Genomic DNA, 17,446 nt, shown 5'->3' with positions numbered 1-17,446 from the left:
ACCACCACAGGGAGGTGTTCGTTGAGTCCGAGCCACAGCGACAGGTGGGGGTGCCCGTCGGCCCTGCGCCTCGGCCTCAGACGGAGGGTGTGGCTGGCGAAAGTGAAGGTTCCCCAACCGAGGGCTCGGCATATCGGAGGGTGATAGGTCTTATATGGAGGCATCACCGGATCGAGGAACCTGTTCCCTCCGACGAGGATGCCTGGCGTTCCAGTCTTAATTGTCTGATGGAGGCCCCCGTGCAGCAGAAACCCTCCCTGGCGCTGCCTGTGGCCAGGGATTTGGTCCTGGGCCGCGCCCACGTGGACAAGGTTGTGGCAGGCAATGCCGAAGCCCCCAAGTCCCAGAGTTCCTCAAAGTTACTCCAGGGACTAAGGTCCCAGAGTAGGTTTTATGTACCAGAGGGGCAGCGACCGGGAGCCTGCAAAATGGAGTCTTCCCTTGAAGTGTTGAGTCAGAGTGCCCCGGAGGACAGAGCTGCGTCAGCCCCGATTTGTTTTTCACAGTCGGAGGCTTCGATGATGGAGGAGATGTCCAAGGACTTAGTCCACGTCGCCTCCTGGTTGGACTGGTGGGCCTCCACTCTGGTAGGTGTTCAAGCCACCTACGACTTGACAGACCCTGCGAACCAAGACCTCCTGAAGGAACTCATCATCTCTGGGGGAAAGACCTTAAAGTTTCTGACTTTCCAGTCTCTTGCCCTGTCAGCCAACTGGGTGCTTAGGAAAAGGGATACGGTCTTAGCCAAGCTTTCCCGGAAAATCCCTGACAGAGAGGCTAGGGCTTTGAGGAGCCTCCCTGTGTGGGGTGACTCCCTGTTTCCGTTAAAACAGCTGGCGGAGGTCATGGAAAAGGTCCTGAAAAGGAAGGAAGTGGGTGCACCCAGACCCCACTCCGTGAGGAGGCCCACTTACAGGAGGACGCCATCGGATGGCCCCTCTACTTCTCATGCCTCTCCTAGCCAGACGGGGAGAGACGCTCCACCTACCTCTTGGGCTCAACCGCCGCAGGCCCCCCCCCCCCCCCCCCCCCCCCCCCCGTAGAGGAGCCCCAGCAGCGTCTGCCTCTTTTAGGACGGCCTACTCAGCGTCCAGGAGAGGGCGTTCAGGCCGCTCCTCCAGGAGATAGAGTGGGAGGCCCCTACTCCTGCCCAAGCCTCAGGTTGGGGGATGCCTCATTCATTTTTGGCAAGCATGGAGGGCCCACGGTGCGGAGCCCTGGACAGTATCCGTACTGAAGGAAGGGTACAGACTCCCGTTCCTAACAGAACCTCCACCTTTGATCCCAGCCAGTCTGGCATAGTGGCTAGTACCCAAGGACCCCTTGAAGAGGGCGGCCCTTCAGGAGGAAGTTTCCACTATGATGGAGAAAGGTGCGGTGGAAGTGGTCCTACATCCGGGCCCAGGCTTCTACAGTCGTCTTTTTCTGGTGGAGAAAGCGACAGGGGGTTGGAGACTGGTGATAGACCTGTCAGCCCTCAACAAGTTTGTTTGCAAGACGGACTTCAAAATGGACACCCCGAAGTCGGTCTTGCAGTCCTTGAGGGAAGGGAACTCCATGATGTTCATAGACCTCAAGGACGCATACTTTCAAATCCCGATCCACCCCTCAAGCAGGAAGTTTCTCCGGGTGAAGTGGGGTTCCCAGATCCTGCAGTTCAAGACCCTCTGCTTCGGTTTGTCGACAGCTCCCCAGGTATTCACGAGTGTCTTCACGACAGTTTCTGTGTGGGCTCACGAGCGGGGTATTCGCCTCATTCGATACCTGGACGACTGGTTACTCCTTTCCTCCTCAGAGGAAGTTTTGAAGGAGCAAGGAGTAAAACTAATTCAATTCTGCAAGGATCTGGGTATCACGATCAACCTGGAGAAATCGAATCTGTCTCCCTCCACCAGGATGACCTACTTGGGGATGATGCTGGACTCCCGACTAGTGAGAGCCTTTCCGTCGGGGGAACGGTTGAACAACCTGGAACGGATCCTCCTGCCTTTCCTTTCGAGACAACCCAGTAGAGCCAAAGACTGGCAAAGGTTAATAGGGCACCTAGTGTCATTGGAGAAACTCGTTCCCCAAGGGAGGCTCAGACTCAGGAGCGTCCAATGGAACCTGAAGGGGCTCTAGAACCAAGTGGACTCGCCCTACAAATTAATAACCGCCCTGCCGGAGACTATACACTCCCTGGAGTGGTGGCTGTGTCGGTCGAATACCCTCAAGGGGATGCCCTTCGCAACCGAGCCTCCCGAGATGCTTCTGTTCACAGACGCCTCCAAAGAGGGGTGGGGGGCACATCTCCTCAACGAGACAACGAGAGGAACTTGGACGGACGAGGAGAAAGGTCAGCACATCAACGTCCTAGAGGTGAAGGCAGTCCGAGAAGCTTGCCTACAGTTCGTAGATCTTCTGAGGGGAAACACAGTGGCGTTGATGTGCGACACCACCACTGTAGTAGCGTACATAAAGAAACATGGAAGTCTAAAATCGAAGGAGTTGTGCGATCTCGCTTTGGAGCTCCTGGATGGGGCCGAGTCGGAACAGATCATGATTTCACCAAGGTTCATTCCAGGCAAAAAGAACGTCCTAGCCGACGGGCTCAGCAGGATGGGACAAGTAGTGGGAACAGAGTGGTCCTTTCTCCCAGAAGTAGCCAGACTCATCATTCAAAAATGGGGCTCGCCGGTGATGGATCTCTTTGCAACCAGACTGAACGCACAACTCCCCGTATTTTGTTCTCCTGTCCCAGACCCAAAGGCGGCGTTGGAAGATGCTTTTCAACACAAATGGGACAACCTCGACGTGTATGCTTTTCCCCCCTTCGCATTGATCAGGCAAGTGCTCGACAGAGTACGGACGGCTCGAAACTTAAAGATGACTTTGGTAGCACCCTGGTGGCCGGAGAGGGAGTGGTTCGCGGATCTAAAGGACCTGGCATGTCTTCCCCCGTGGCCTCTGCCCGACAGGCCAGACCTTCTACGGCAGCCACACTTCCAAAGGTTCCACGACAATCCTCAGTCTCTTCGCCTTCACGCCTGGAGACTATCAAGCGGCTCCTGAGGAAGGAAGGATATTCGACAGGTACTGCAGAGAAGATGTCACGTTATCTGAGACGGTCTTCAGCAGCGGTCTACCAAGCAAAATGGGCTACTTTTACGAAATGGTGTGCCTCAAAGAACATCAAGCCTCTAAAAGCCTCGGTCCCAGATATTGCGGATTTTCTAGTGCATCTCAGAGACGAAGTGGGCATGTCAATTCCGGCCATCAAAGGAGTCCGTGCAGCCTTGGGCCAAGTCTTCCTTCTGAAGGGCATTGATCTGGGCGCCTCTAGGCACATATCTATGCTCATCAGGAGCTTCGAACAAGCTTGCCCTCCGCAGGCCTCCAGGGTGCCACAGTGGGACGTGGCAAGGGTATTGAAGATGTTAAGTGGTCCGCCGTTCGAACCCCTGAAGGACATAGTGGACAGGGATCTCACTCTCAAGACGGTCTTCTTGTTGGCCTTGGTCTCTGCTAAGAGAGTAGGAGAGATCCATGGGTTGTCCTACGACATCTCTCATTCGAAGGGGTGGAGGGAGATCTCCCTCAAGATCGTCCCTTCTTTCGTAGCAAAGACACAGAATCCAGCGGTCTGGGACCCTAAGTTCGAGGGCTTTTCAATGCCAGCTATTCCTAGGACAGGGAATCCAGAAGATTTGAAGTTTTGCCCCGTCCGTGCTGTGAGAAAATACCTTGAGAGGACTGCCCATCTCCGCCCTGGTATCAAAAATCTTTTTGTCTCTACGGGTGTAAGGAAAAAGCAGGTATCTAAGAATACCATCTTCTTTTGGCTGAGACGGGTTATTGTCAGGGCCTATAATGATGAGGGCCTGCCCCTGCCAAGTAATCCCAGGCCCCATGACATTAGGGGTCTAAGTACAGTACTTCTCTGGCTTTTGAGAGGAACATGGCGGTGGGCCAGATCCTTAGAGCAGGCACCTGGTCGAACCAGTCGACCTTCACAACGCATTACATCAAGGATTGCTCGAGGAGGTCTTTAGACGGTTTCTCTATTGGGACAGTCATCTCCGCGCTCCAAGCGATTTAACGGTGAAGCCCCAGGTACAGTCGTGGATAGCAAAACCAAGAGACACAGGTTCGTTCCCTTTCACCCTTGTCCCTTTTTTCCTTTCCCTACTCGGAGATAACCCCACATACAACCCGAAGAAGACACGTTCTCTACAACTTCGCCACAGGACTCAGCATCATGGAATTTTTTAAAGGGTAAGTACTTAGACACTAACATGAGCTCTTTGTGTAGTTTTCCCTACGTTTCGTTTTCCGTTTGTATATTGCAACCTAGTTCACATCTAGGTTCCTGGACGTCCGGTTAGCTTGGTCTGAAGTTCAGGAAGACACTCCCACCTCCTAAAGTGTAAGTCTCCTAAGAAAGTAGTTCGAGGTAAGTCTCTGTGTTGGAACAAATCACAAATTTTAAGTAATTTGTATTTTTCCTAACATACTTACCGAGAACTACTTTCGGGTAATGGCCCTCCCTACCTTCCCCGAGTGCCTTACTGCCCTTGAAGACCTTTTGTACCATCCAGGAACTTACTGACGAGCGAGACCCAAGCTAACGCCGACCTAGCTCAGGACTACCCTCAGGGCACGTTCTCCTTACGCCTGAGTTAGTCCCCACAGAAAACGGAAGTAGGGTAGACTATACAAAACTCTGGTCGGTTGAGAGGAGATTCCAGGTACCTCTTAAGAAAGTAGTTCTCGGTAAGTATGTTAGGAAAAATACAAATTACTTGATTTTGTGATATTTAAAAGTAATTTATAATTTTTCTAATTATACAAACTTGATTTCTTCAAGTTACGTTGCTCACCTCAACCATCCTCCAATTCCTAGATGGTCAAAGTGAGGGTGGCCAGCAACTATAACTAAGTCATTAAAAGTGTAAACGGTCATTTCAGCTTTGTTAAAGTCATGATTCTATTAAAGGACTTACGTTTTTATAGTTAGAAAAATTACAGATTTCTTTAAAAGTTTATTTTTCTTTCAGGGATGGCTATGAGCACTGGGTCATCATCCACGATGATGAGAAATACATATGCTAGCCCAATGGCTGCTGGTTCTCAGTCAGGTCAGTTATTAGTATACTTACTACGCTTTTGCAATGTGTCCTAGCTAAAGTTAAATGATTCTCAGAATTTCACAATGTTACTTGCTGTTACCTTCGACTCCCATAGGTAACGAAATACTGTATATCATTAATTCTGCCCAAAGGCCAAGTATTGTATAGCTCAAAATACTTTCAATATACTGTGCATTGTGATACTGACATTAATTTTGCTTGCTTCATAACAGTTTGTATATCTGTTTTTATACTGACATTAATTCTACCTGCTTCATAACATATGTTTGTTCCTACACAATTACAAACAATCGACCTTTAATAGAATTATGACTTCAGTGAAGCTCGTATAGCTATTAGAATTTAATGAGGTACAGTACTAGGTATAACTACCTGTTAGTCAACTACACACTCACTTTTGACTTTGACCAAAAGTACAGTAGCACATGTTTGCAGACAAGCTTTTTTCTTCTAGTACTGTAATAAATTCAAGGAAGAATATAAAGATATGCTAGTTGTTTCTGAATAAAGCAGCAAATGTGGGACAGTGTTATTTGCAAACCTGCCTTTAATCCCTTCATCGTTTTTCCTGTTACCCCCCGTGGCCATGACTGTTCACACTCCTTACATCCCTTTTTGTGGTTTAACAATAACGGTGACAAACTGAACCTAAAGAAGTTGTTCTTCCTTGGACATAGCTGGTATTCTGTTGGGACAAGAAGGTATTATTTTGGCTGCCCCAAGGATATCTTAGGCTATGGTATCTTCATGGCTCCTGCTTCACTTGTAGAGGCGCTGAAGGACGTGACACCTGCTGGTGTTGTTTGTGCCACTGTGAGAAGTCACCTTTGGCCTCTTCCCAGTGGAAACTTCGTTAGTTTCCACAATCCTCAGGAAGGCACTTAAGAAGAAGCATGTGCGCATCTCATCCTCTGCTAATTCTTCCTTTTCCTCTGCCTGGTCTTCATTAAATTATTCAGACACTACTTCCAAGTAGAAGATTTCATGGAAGAATTCCTGGAAGACCGATCAACAGGAGTCTCATAAGACTTAGACCAGTCTCTCCCAGCTTATGCCTGAGAGAGACAATGCAGTGCCACAAACCAACCCATACTGTGAAGATGTTTTGGTGTGCAGTACATGCGGTCACATTTCTGCTGTCAGTGCTTGGTTTTGTACGGAACAGTCTGGCAAGATGAAGGGCACCATCATTTTCTCTCTCTCTCTCTCTCTCTCTCTCTCTCTCTCTCTCTCTCTCTCTCTCTCTCTCTCTCTCTCTCTCTCTCTCTCTCTCTCTCTCTCTCATTATTGTTGATAATAGAAATAGTATTTAATGGTGATATAGTGATATTTTTCTTTGTATTCTTGTTGCAAAATTTTGAGGGCTGATATCTTGGCTATATAGTTATTGACATGAAAAACTTTTTTTTCCATAATATATGAAGATATTTAAAATCCAGAGACATCGGTGGGGACAAAAATAAAAATTGAATAATTTTGTCTGAGGATTTGAAATTTTGTATAACTTTCAAAGTTTAAAAAAAGAAAAAAATATAATTATCAATAGAATAGAATAAAAAATATAATTAAAATTCCTGAGTAATATTTTCACACTCAAATTAGCATTATTCATAGCAATTATATAATCCATTGCAGAATTTTCAATATTAAACTTAGCCGGTGATTATATAAGCTGCAGCTCTGCTGCTCGACAGAAAACTCTACGTTCAAAATCCGCCAGCGATCGCTATGCAGGTAGGGGGTGTACATCAACAGCGCCATCTGTCGTGCAGGTACTCAGTACTCAATGTAAACACAGAACTCAATTTTCTCTCTGTCGTGCCACCGGCAAGACCTACTAATTCGCTGTTGCTAACTGGATTGGTTTTCACATCTTTTTGGTGAAGTACACGTTTCTAGTTTTGAGCTTTCGCTTTGCAGGCTTTATCTTCAATACATCCTTGCATTCTTTTGTTGATATCGGATTATTTGTTGATGACTTTGGATAGTTTTTGAATTCCCCTTTGACTAATTCAAAATGGCTGACCCTTCTCAAGTCCCTAAATTCAGGAAGTGTAATGCTAGGGACTGTTCAAGGCGTCTTCCGAAGGCCTATATCGATCCTCACACCGTTTGTTCCAATTGTCGGGATAAAACCTGTCAATTGGAAGATCGATGTGAGGAATGCGTTGGGCTTTCGGAATTCGATTTTATCGAATTCCAGAAATATACACGTAGGCTTGAGAGAGATAGAGTCAGGAGAAGTTCGTCTCGCTCCGTTGAATTTTCCTCTCCTCATGCCCCACAACCTATTCCTTCCCCTGTAGTGGTTGCTCCTGATCCCCCTTCTAGCACTCAAGAACCTTCGATGGCAGATATGATGCGTGCCATCCAAGCTCTGGGTGAGAGAGTCGAGTCCTTGGCTAGTGACCGTAACCAGCTCATGGCAGATGTCAAGGAGCTGAAGTGTAAGAGTGCAGTGGGTAGTGATAAAGTGAGTGATAGTGTTGTGGATAGTGTTGCGCTTGAGGGTTCGTCTGTTCGTGCCTGTCGTCCTCCCAGTCCGGGACCTCTTGCAAGCTCCCAAGCCCAGGGGAGAAGCAATGTCGTACGACCAAAGGGTTCGAGAGGCTTTAATCAGCGAACAGACGTTCCCTCCGTGGTTTCGGGCGTATCTACCCAAGATCGCCCCACCCACACAAAGACGAGAGAGCCCATTTATTCCTCGTCTGCGGAAGAGGTTTCTCGTAAGAAACCATGGACCAAGGTCTCGCGGCCTCTTAAGCGCAAGTCGGTCCCTTCCGCGCAAGTCCAACGGCCCAGTTGTAGCCACTGGGTCAGTTCGGACTCGCTGCAGTCTTCCGACGACTGCTCACCTCCTAAGAGAGGCAAAGCGGTACCGCATCAGGCAGTCACACCGTCTGTTGCCGCACCTGCTCCTGTAGACCCTAAGTGGTCTTTGCTGCAGACCATGCAGTCTCAGTTAACGTCATTGATGCAGGACTTTCGTGCGGAGAAGGTTGACGCTGCACCAACCTCTAGCCTACAACCACCCACGGTTGTGCGTCCTGTGGACGCTGAGGCGACCTTCTGCCGCACTCCAGCTGAGAGAGTCCCGCCACCCATGCGCCAGCCGCATGTTGACGTTCAGCGACGCACGGAACCTTCCGTTGACATTCGCGAGGTACAACAACAGTCTAAGTAGTTTTGTTTTGACGCGGTGCGTCAACCTCCGCAACCCAGTGTGGTTACCTCTGCTCGCCCACATCAGACTAGACAGTCTGGAGTAGACGCTATGCGTCCCTGCGCTGCTATGGTTGTTGCCAGTTCACAGACTGGGCAACAGTTCCATGACGTTGCGTCCGGTTCAGTCACGCGTGCACCCGTGCTGCCGGACTCAGCTGACCAGCCGATTCCTACTCCTTTGCCGCTTCCTCCTCAATTCTCAGATGATGGACTCTCTGATGATGACGACGCGGCACACATTGATGACCCACATACGGACCTTGACGAACCCAAGACCACGCAACCCTCTTTGGACTTTAGAAAAGTTCTTGCTCTGTTCAAAGAGATGTATCCGGACCAGTTTGTGTCTGCGGCTCCACGCTCTCCTCCGTCAGAGTTTGCTTTAGGTACGCAGTCATCCGCGCCTGCCTTTACGAAACTCGTCCTCGCCCGCTCGTCCAAGAGAGCTTTACGAGTTTTAGGAGATTGGATGCAGTCCAAAAAGAACCTAGGGAAGACAACGTTTACGTTTCCCCCTGCGAAACTCTCTTCCAGATCGAGCGTCTGGTATGCCACGGGAGAAGTTCTCGGCTTGGGAGTTCCTGCCTCTGCCCAGGGCGACTTCTCAAGCCTGGTAGACTCTCCCCGCAGGCTAGCCATGAGACGCTCTAAGATATGCTGGTCTCCTACGGACCTAGACCATCTGTTGAAAGGAGTGTTTAGAGCCTTCGAGGTCTTTAACTTTTTGGACTGGTGTCTGGGAGCTTTGAGCAGGAAGATCTCCCCGTCTGACAAGGAATCTTCCTTGCTCATAATGTCCTGCATGGACAAGGCCATACGTGACGGATCTAGTGAGCTTGCGGCTTCGTTTGTATCCGGGGTCCTCAAGAAACGGGAGAACCTTTGCTCTTTCCTGTCAGCGGGAGTAACACCGTGTCAGAAATCAGAACTTCTTTTTGCTCCTCTCTCAAAGTGCCTTTTTCCAGAGGACTTGATTAAGGAGATTGCTGCCTCTTTGATTCAGAAGGACACCCATGACCTGGTTGCGTCCTCTGCCCGCAAAGCCACCCCTTTGCCTACCTTGTCAAGACCCAGGATGGACACTCCAGCGTCCAGATTCATTCCGCCCTTTCGTGGCAGAGCCTCCAGCAGAGGAGGTGCTCGTGCCGAAGGGAGACGTGGGAAGAAGAAAGGTACCAAGTCCTTTAAAGGCAGAGTCTGACTGCCTCCTTCTTCAGACAGCAGTGGGAGCCAGACTCAAGAACTTCTGGCAGACCTGGGAGAAAAGAGGCGCAGATGCACAATCTGTGAAGTTGCTCAGAGAAGGGTACAAGATCCCGTTTGTACGCAAACCCCCTCTAGCAACGTGTCCCATCGATCTCTCTCCCAGGTACAGAGAGGAAGACAAGAGACGAGCTTTGAAGCAGGAGGTGTCTCTCTTACTAGAAAAGGGAGCGGTAGTCAAAGTCCGGGACCATCAATCCCTGGGCTTCTACAACCGTCTCTTCTTAGTGGTAAAGAAGACAGGAGGGTGGAGGCCGGTGCTAGACGTCAGTGCGCTGAATGTCTTTGTCACAAAGCAGACGTTCGCCATGGAGACCACAAAGTCTGTTCTAGCAGCGGTCAGAAAGGAAGACTGGATGGTCTCTTTAGACCTAAGGGACGCATACTTTCACGTTCCCATCCACCCAGACTCCCAACCTTTTCTGAGATTCGTTTACGAAAAGGTTGTCTACCAATTTCAAGCCCTGTGCTTTGGCCTAAGCACAGCTCCTCTTGTGTTTACGAGGCTGATGAGGAATATAGCCAAATTCCTTCATTTAGCGGACATCAGAGCCTCCCTCTATTTGGACGACTGGCTTCTAAGAGCCTCTTCCAGTCGTCGCTGTCTGGAGAATCTAAAGTGGACTCTAGATCTGATCAAGGAATTGGGTCTCCTGGTCAATATGGAAAAGTCTCAACTGGTCCCATCCCAAACTATTGTGTATTTAGGGATGGAGATTCACAGTCAAGCTTTTCGGGCTTTTCCGTCGGCCCCCAGAACAAGTCAAGCCCAGGTATGCATCCAGAACATGCTGAAGAAGGAACGATGTTCAGTCAGACAGTGGATGAGTCTGATAGGGACGCTATCATCCCTGGAACAGTTCGTTTCGTTAGGGAGACTACACCTCCGTCCCCTTCAATTTCACCTAGCTGTTTACTGGAAAAAGGACAAGACGCTAGAAGCGGTCTCGATCCCCATTTCCGAGAAGATGAAGTCGTCCCTGACTTGGTGGAAGGACAGTATCAGCCTCAGAGAGGGTCTGCCCCTGGCTGTTCAGACCCCCAACCACGTTCTCTTCTAGGACGCATCGGACACGGGCTGGGGTGCGACATTAGACGGTCGGGAATGCTCGGGAACTTGGAACTCGCATCAAAGAACGTTACGTATCAACTGCAAGGAGCTACTGGCAGTTCATCTGGCCTTGAAAAGCTTCAAGTCCCTCCTTCAAGGCAAAGTGGTGGAGGTGAACTCAGACAACACCACAGCTTTGGCGTACATCTCCAAGCAAGGAGGGACCCATTCTATGACGTTGTACGAGATCGCAAGGGACCTCCTCACCTGGTCAAAAGATCTAAACCTTTCTCTAGTAACGAGGTTCATCCAAGGCAACTTGAATGTCATGGCAGATTGCCTCAGTCGGAAGGGACAAATCATTCCAACAGAATGGACCCTACACAAGGATGTGTGCAAGAGACTGTGGGCCACATGGGGCCAGCCTACCATAGATCTCTTCGCAACCTCGATGACCAAGAGGCTCCCATTATATTGCTCACCAATCCCGGACCCAGCAGCAGTTCATATAGATGCCTTTCTACTGGATTGGTCACATCTAGACCTATATGCATTCCCCCCGTTCAAGATTGTCAACAAGGTACTGCAGAAGTTCGCCTCTCACGAAGGGACAAGGTTGACGTTAGTTGCTCCCCTCTGGCCCACGAGAGAATGGTTCACCGAGGTACTTCAATGGCTAGTGGACGTTCCCAGAACTCTTCCTCTAAGGGTGGACCTTCTACGTCAGCCACACGTAAAGAAGGTACACCAAGGCCTCCACGCTCTTCGTCTGACTGCCTTCAGACTATCGAAAGACTCTCTAGAGCTAGAGGCTTTTCGAAGGAGGCAGCCAGGGCGATTGCTAGAGCAAGGAGGACATCCACTCTTAGAGTCTACCAGTCGAAGTGGGAAGTCTTCCGAAACTGGTGCAAGTCAGTATCAGTATCCTCGACCAGTACCTCTGTAACCCAAATAGCTGACTTCCTATTATACCTGAGGAAAGAAAGATCTCTTTCAGCTCCCACTATCAAAGGTTACAGAAGCATGTTGGCATCAGTCTTCCGTCACAGAGGCTTAGATCTTTCCAACAACAAAGATCTACAGGACCTCCTTAAGTCTTTTGAGACCACGAAGGAGCGTCGTTTGGCTACACCTGGTTGGAATTTAGACGTGGTACTAAGATTCCTTATGTCAGAAAGGTTCGAGCCACTACAATCAGCCTCCTTTAAAGATCTCACTTTAAAGACTCTTTTCCTGGTTTGCCTGGCCACAGCTAAAAGAGTCAGTGAGATTCACGCCTTCAGCAGGAACATCGGATTTTCATCTGAAACGGCTACATGTTCTTTACAGCTTGGTTTTCTAGCCAAAAACGAGCTACCTTCTCGTCCTTGGCCGAAATCGTTCGATATTCCAAGCCTTTCAAATATGGTTGGAAATGAACTAGAAAGAGTCTTATGCCCTGTTAGAGCTCTTAAGTTCTATTTAAGACGAACTAAACCTTTACGAGGACAGTCAGAAGCTTTATGGTGTTCTATTAAGAAACCTTCTTTGCCTATGTCAAAGAATGCCTTATCCTATTATATCAGACTGTTGATACGAGAAGCTCATTCCCATCTGAGTGAGGAAGACCAAGCTTTGCTGAAGGTAAGGACACATGAAGTTAGAGCTGTCGCAACTTCAGTGGCCTTTAAACAAAATAGATCTCTGCAGAGTATAATGGACGCAACCTATTGGAGAAGCAAGTCAGTGTTCGCGTCTTTTTATCTTAAAGATGTCCAGTCTCTTTACGAGAACTGCTACACCCTGGGACCATTCGTAGCAGCGAGTGCAGTAGTGGGTGAGGGCTCAACCACTACATTCCCCTAATTCCATAACCTTTTTAATCTTTCTCTTGAAATGTTTTTTATTGTTGTTTTTGGGTTGTCCGGAAGGCTAAGAAGCCTTTCGCATCCTGGTTGATTTGGCGGGTGGTCAAATTCTTTTCTTGAGAAGCGCCTAGATTAGAGGTTTTGATGAGGTCCTGTAGTATGGGTTGCAACCCTTGATACTTCAGCTCCTAGGGGTCGCTCAGCATCCTAAGAGGATCGCGAGGCTCCGTAAGGAAGACGTACTTAAAAAGGCAGAGTAATTGTTCAAGTCGACTTCCTTACCAGGTACTTATTTATTTTATGTTTGTTATTTTGAATAACTGCTAAAATGAAATACAAAATCCTTAGCTCATAATAATGTAAACATTTATTGCTGGTCTCTACCCACCCCCCTGGGTGTGAATCAGCTTATATAATCACCGGCTAAGTTTAATATTGAAAAATGTTATTTTTATAATAAAATAAATTTTTTAATATACTTACCCGGTGATTATATATTAAAGGACCCTCCCTTCCTCCCCAATAGAGACCCAGTGGACCGAGGAGAAAATTGAGTTCTGTGTTTACATTGAGTACTGAGTACCTGCACGACAGATGGCGCTGTTGATGTACACCCCCTACCTGCATAGCGATCGCTGGCGGATTTTGAACGTAGAGTTTTCTGTCGAGCAGCAGAGCTGCAGCTTATATAATCACCGGGTAAGTATATTCAAAAATTTATTTTATTATAAAAATAAAAAATTTTTGAGAAAAATAAAGAAAAAACAAACATTAAAATTTTTTATTCTTATTCATATACAGTTCAAATAATTTTTGTACGATTCTAATAAAATTTAAACAGAATTACCAGAGTAATAATAGACAACATTAAAATTATGGTAAATCAATGATATTTGCAGTGCTTGCTTACCACAAAGCATGAAATATCACAGGAGGTTTGGCTCAAGGTAAATGGAAGAAAGACAGAGATGATGAGAATGAAATATGGAATAGAAGATGAAATATCATTGGAAGGAGAAATGTTTAATGAGGTAGAATCATTTAAATATTTAGGAACTATGATCTCTAATACAGGGTCTTTAGAATTGGAGTTTAATGAAAGATTGGAAAAAGCAAATCAGACAATGGCTAGGTTAAGTAAAATTTGGTAATCAAATCGCCTGAAATTACATACAGTATAAAAATCAGGCTATTTATCAGTTTAGTGAGATCGGTGTTACTGTGTGGACATGCGTCATAGTATGACTATGAAACTACATCCAACAGATTTTGTAGATTTGAGAACAAAGCCCTCAGAAGAGAATATTGGGAGTTAAATGGCAGGAGAGGATTAGAAATGAAACTATTAGAGAGATTACTCTGCCATATGTGGATGAGATGATGGTAAGGGGTAGATGGAGATGGCTTGGGCATGCTCTTCGCACTCCCCAAGAGAGATTAGTTCACCAAACTTTCAACTGGGCTCCACAAGGCGCAAGAAGAGTTCGAAGACCCAGGCCTCCATGGCTGAGGACTATGAAGCGTGAAGTAGGAGATGACGCATGGAGAAGTATTAATTTAAAAGCTTAAGATAGAGAAGACTGGCAAAATCTAACTGAGGCGAAGGAGGATATGATGATGAATGATATTTAAGTAATATTTAATTTTGGTTTTAACGGCGGATGCTCCCCTTAAAGAAAGTTTAAATTGTCAATTTCGCAATGCCATACTGAGGAGCGAAATCTGAGAGACGAATGCCGGTTTTATATTTGGCAATTATTTCCTTTTTCAGTTCAATTTTTCTCACTGACTTCCTCTTATCTTTCTGTTCACTGCTGGCTTTTTTCGTACCCATAATTAAGGGCTAGAGTTAAATCAATGGAAAAAATTCAAAGGTTAGCGCAATCTACATCACGTGTCTTCCTTCGATGGCAGCCTGGCTTAAACTGATGCCGTGGAACCAATGCTCGCACTCGACCGGACACTTGTTCGGTTTACCTTGTCCTGACTCGGGTGTTTACGTTCCGAAAATTTGTTCGCCTTCAGAGACATTTTGAACTCAAATTTTTTTTTGTCGAACACCGAATTGTTCGACTTGTTTTGTTGGAGTACTGAGGTTCCACTTCACAAGGATATAGGTTCTTCTGTGACCATTTATCAGTTTCAATTGTTATGGCCCTAACTTGATACTTGTGACATCATACTGAGATCATTAGGAGGTTGTCGAGAGTCATCACCTTTACTACTATACAGTGCCTGGTGCTCTGACGTTACCTGGGAAAAGATTAACCAGCCAGATGCATGTTCATAGGGACTTCCTCCCTCCTAAGGTCAAGTTCCATATTAAAGAATGATGGTTTTTATTCTTGTAGAGACAAATAAATCTTTTTTAAAGTAATTCATATTTGTTCCAACATGGAGTACTTACCTCAAATTACTTTCTTAGGAGTACCTGGGATCTCCTCCCATCCGACCAGTTTTGTGTAGTTTACCCTACTTCCGTTTTCTGTGATGGCTAACCTCAGGCGGATGGATACGTGTCCTGAGGCTAAGCCCGGGTTAGGAAGCGTGCTAGCTTGGGTCTCGATCCCCAGTAAGTTCTCTGGTCGCGTCGCGATATCATCTCGACGCTCTTATTATCTCAGTGCGACCCTTTGTGTCCCCGACCCCTTTGTGTCTCACGTGGTCTACACGCGGTATCCCTGTGCTTTCCCTTTGTGTCACCGCGGTCTCGAGCGTTAACCTTGTGCTTTCCCTTTGTGTTCCCGCGGTCTCACGTGTTAATCTTGTGCTTTCTTATTCTTTCCCGCTGCGTTCCTGTGTCTTGCGGTGTATTGCTAGTGCGTGATGGAGCATCCCCGCCGTTGTCCTGGGCCTATGGCCGGGAAGTCGTGTGGTGCGTTCCTGTCCAAGCCGGAGGTAGACCCTCACTCCTTGTGCTCGTCGTGCAGGGGCAGAGCATGTTCCCCGTTGGACACGTGCCCAGAGTGTGAATCATGGAGGGAAATACAGTGGGTACGGTTCGGTACAAAGAAGAAGAAGTCTTCCAAGAGGTCGCCCAAGAAGGCTAGCACCTCTTCTCCCTTGACATCACCAGGAGAGCCTCCGGAAAGAGTTTCTCTACCACCTTCCCTTACCCAGAGTAGGGGACGAGGTAAGTCCGTTGCGGGGAAGAACCCAGTGGTTCTTCCCCAGGAGTCTGATATTCATGATAGCGGGGTAGCAGCTTCATTCCAGGCTAGCGGGGGGGGGGGGGGGGGGGGCCTGAAGGTGAGTTTAGTGGGGGTTCTAGAGACGGTGCCCTGGTGCTTGCGGGTCATGTCTCATCGGATGACCCCATGTGGAGTAAAAATGTCCCTGCCTCTTCGCCCGTATCATGGGCATGTTTTTCAGGTACCTCCGCAGCTGAGGGCGCCCCCGAGAAGGAAGTCTCACCCCCGTCAGATCACCTCGAATGGGTACCTCCGAGGACACCCTGCAGGTCCCTGTTGAGGTTGGAGGAAGGCCTCAGAACCTGGTTCCCCGACGTAGAGCGCCCACGCTCTCCCCCAGCGCCGCCGTTTTCACTTCCAGATGTGTTTCTCCAGCCCACGCCTTCCGTGGTCCATCAGGTCGTTCAGCTGCCGACTCTTCATGCCCCTGCCCCATGGACGAGTTATGGAGAATCTTCAGATTCGTCGGTAGCAGCGGCCTCCAATTCCTCGGAAGGTGAAGCCCGGAAGAAACCCCATCGGAGGCGTGAGAGGTCCCGGAGGAGGCATTCCCGTTCTCGCTCACGCTCCAGGTCTCGCCACGGAAGAAGACGATCCAGGTCCCCCAGGAGGAAATTCAGGAGGAGTAGGTCGCCGGGGGAAGAATGGGTGGTCATTTCCCGTAGTAAGCTCGTCGATTTTACTTCGGTCCCAAGCACTTCAGGTTGGCGCCCTAGAGACAGGTCCCTGGAGAGGTTCACCTCCAGCCACAAGCTCGAACCTCGGAGGGACTCGGCCTCGCTGACCTCACCGGACAGGCGTAAGACCGCGAAGGTCCCGACTCAATCCGCCCAGCGGAGGGAGTCGCCCCTTCGGTCGGGCAGCGTCGTCTCGTCCTCCAAAGTAGCGCCTCAGCGACGGGAGATGGAGAGATGGCTTCCTCCGTCGGACAAGCCCACGGAAGCCTGGTGCTCCACGACGAAGGACAGACCTAGGACAGAGGCCCTCGCCGCCACGGCAATGCCCGTCCTGCGTCCGGAACCTTACACGGAGGCCCCCGTCGGTGGAGCTCCGTCTAGAGAGATAGGCCGCAAGACGGAGGACGCGGACGACAACTTAGATGGCGCAGCAGCGGAGGACTCGGCATATAGGAGGGTGATCGGGCTCATTAGGAGACACCACAGGATAGAAGAGCCCGAACTCTCCACCGAAGATGCCTGGCACTCTAGCCTCAATAGGCTTATGGAGGCCCATGTCCAGCAAAGACCTTCGTTAGCTCTTCCGGTGGCCAGGGACGTGAGGCTCGGTAGAGCTCACGTCAACAAGATCGTAGCTAACAATGCAGAGGCCCCCAAATCACAGAGTTCCTCAAAGTTGCTCTAGGGCCTGAGGTCCCAGAGCAAATTTTACCTGCCAGAGGGACAGCAGCCAGGGGCCTGCAAGATGGAAGCCTCCCTCGAAGTATTAGGCCAAGGAGCACCAGAAGACAGAGCCTCGACAGCCCCAGTCTGCTTCTCCCAGTCAGAGGCGACGATGATGGAGGAGATGGCTAAGGACCTAGCCAATGTCGCCTCCTGGCTGGACTGGTGGGCGTCCGCCCTTGTAGGAATCCAGTCCTCCTACGACCTCTCAGTCCTGGGGAATCAGGTTCTACTGATGGAGCTGATTATCTCGGGAGGTAGAGCGCTTAAGTTCTTATCCTACCAGTCCCTAGCCCAATCAGCCAACTGGGTTCTTCGTAGGAGGGACACTGTCCTGAAT

At 48.8% G+C, this 17,446-nt stretch overlaps 1 protein-coding gene across 2 annotated transcripts in view; it reads left to right on the top strand.

The window, feature by feature from the left end:
• The window catches only part of LOC137649970 (mediator of RNA polymerase II transcription subunit 30-like), a 128,962-nt gene that overhangs the window by 29,960 nt on the left and 81,556 nt on the right, over positions 1–17,446 (top strand). For both annotated transcript variants that reach the window (XM_068382956.1, XM_068382957.1), the window contains exon 2: positions 5,037–5,117. In XM_068382956.1, coding sequence (XP_068239057.1) covers positions 5,039–5,117 — 79 coding nt within the window. In that variant the 5' untranslated portion in view covers positions 5,037–5,038. The remainder of the gene's footprint in view (positions 1–5,036; positions 5,118–17,446) is intronic.

Source organism: Palaemon carinicauda, chromosome 11, assembly GCF_036898095.1.
Source record: "Palaemon carinicauda isolate YSFRI2023 chromosome 11, ASM3689809v2, whole genome shotgun sequence".
In the NCBI taxonomy this organism is placed as follows: Eukaryota; Metazoa; Arthropoda; class Malacostraca; order Decapoda; family Palaemonidae; genus Palaemon; species Palaemon carinicauda.
This window is presented reverse-complemented; position numbering and strand designations above follow the sequence as displayed.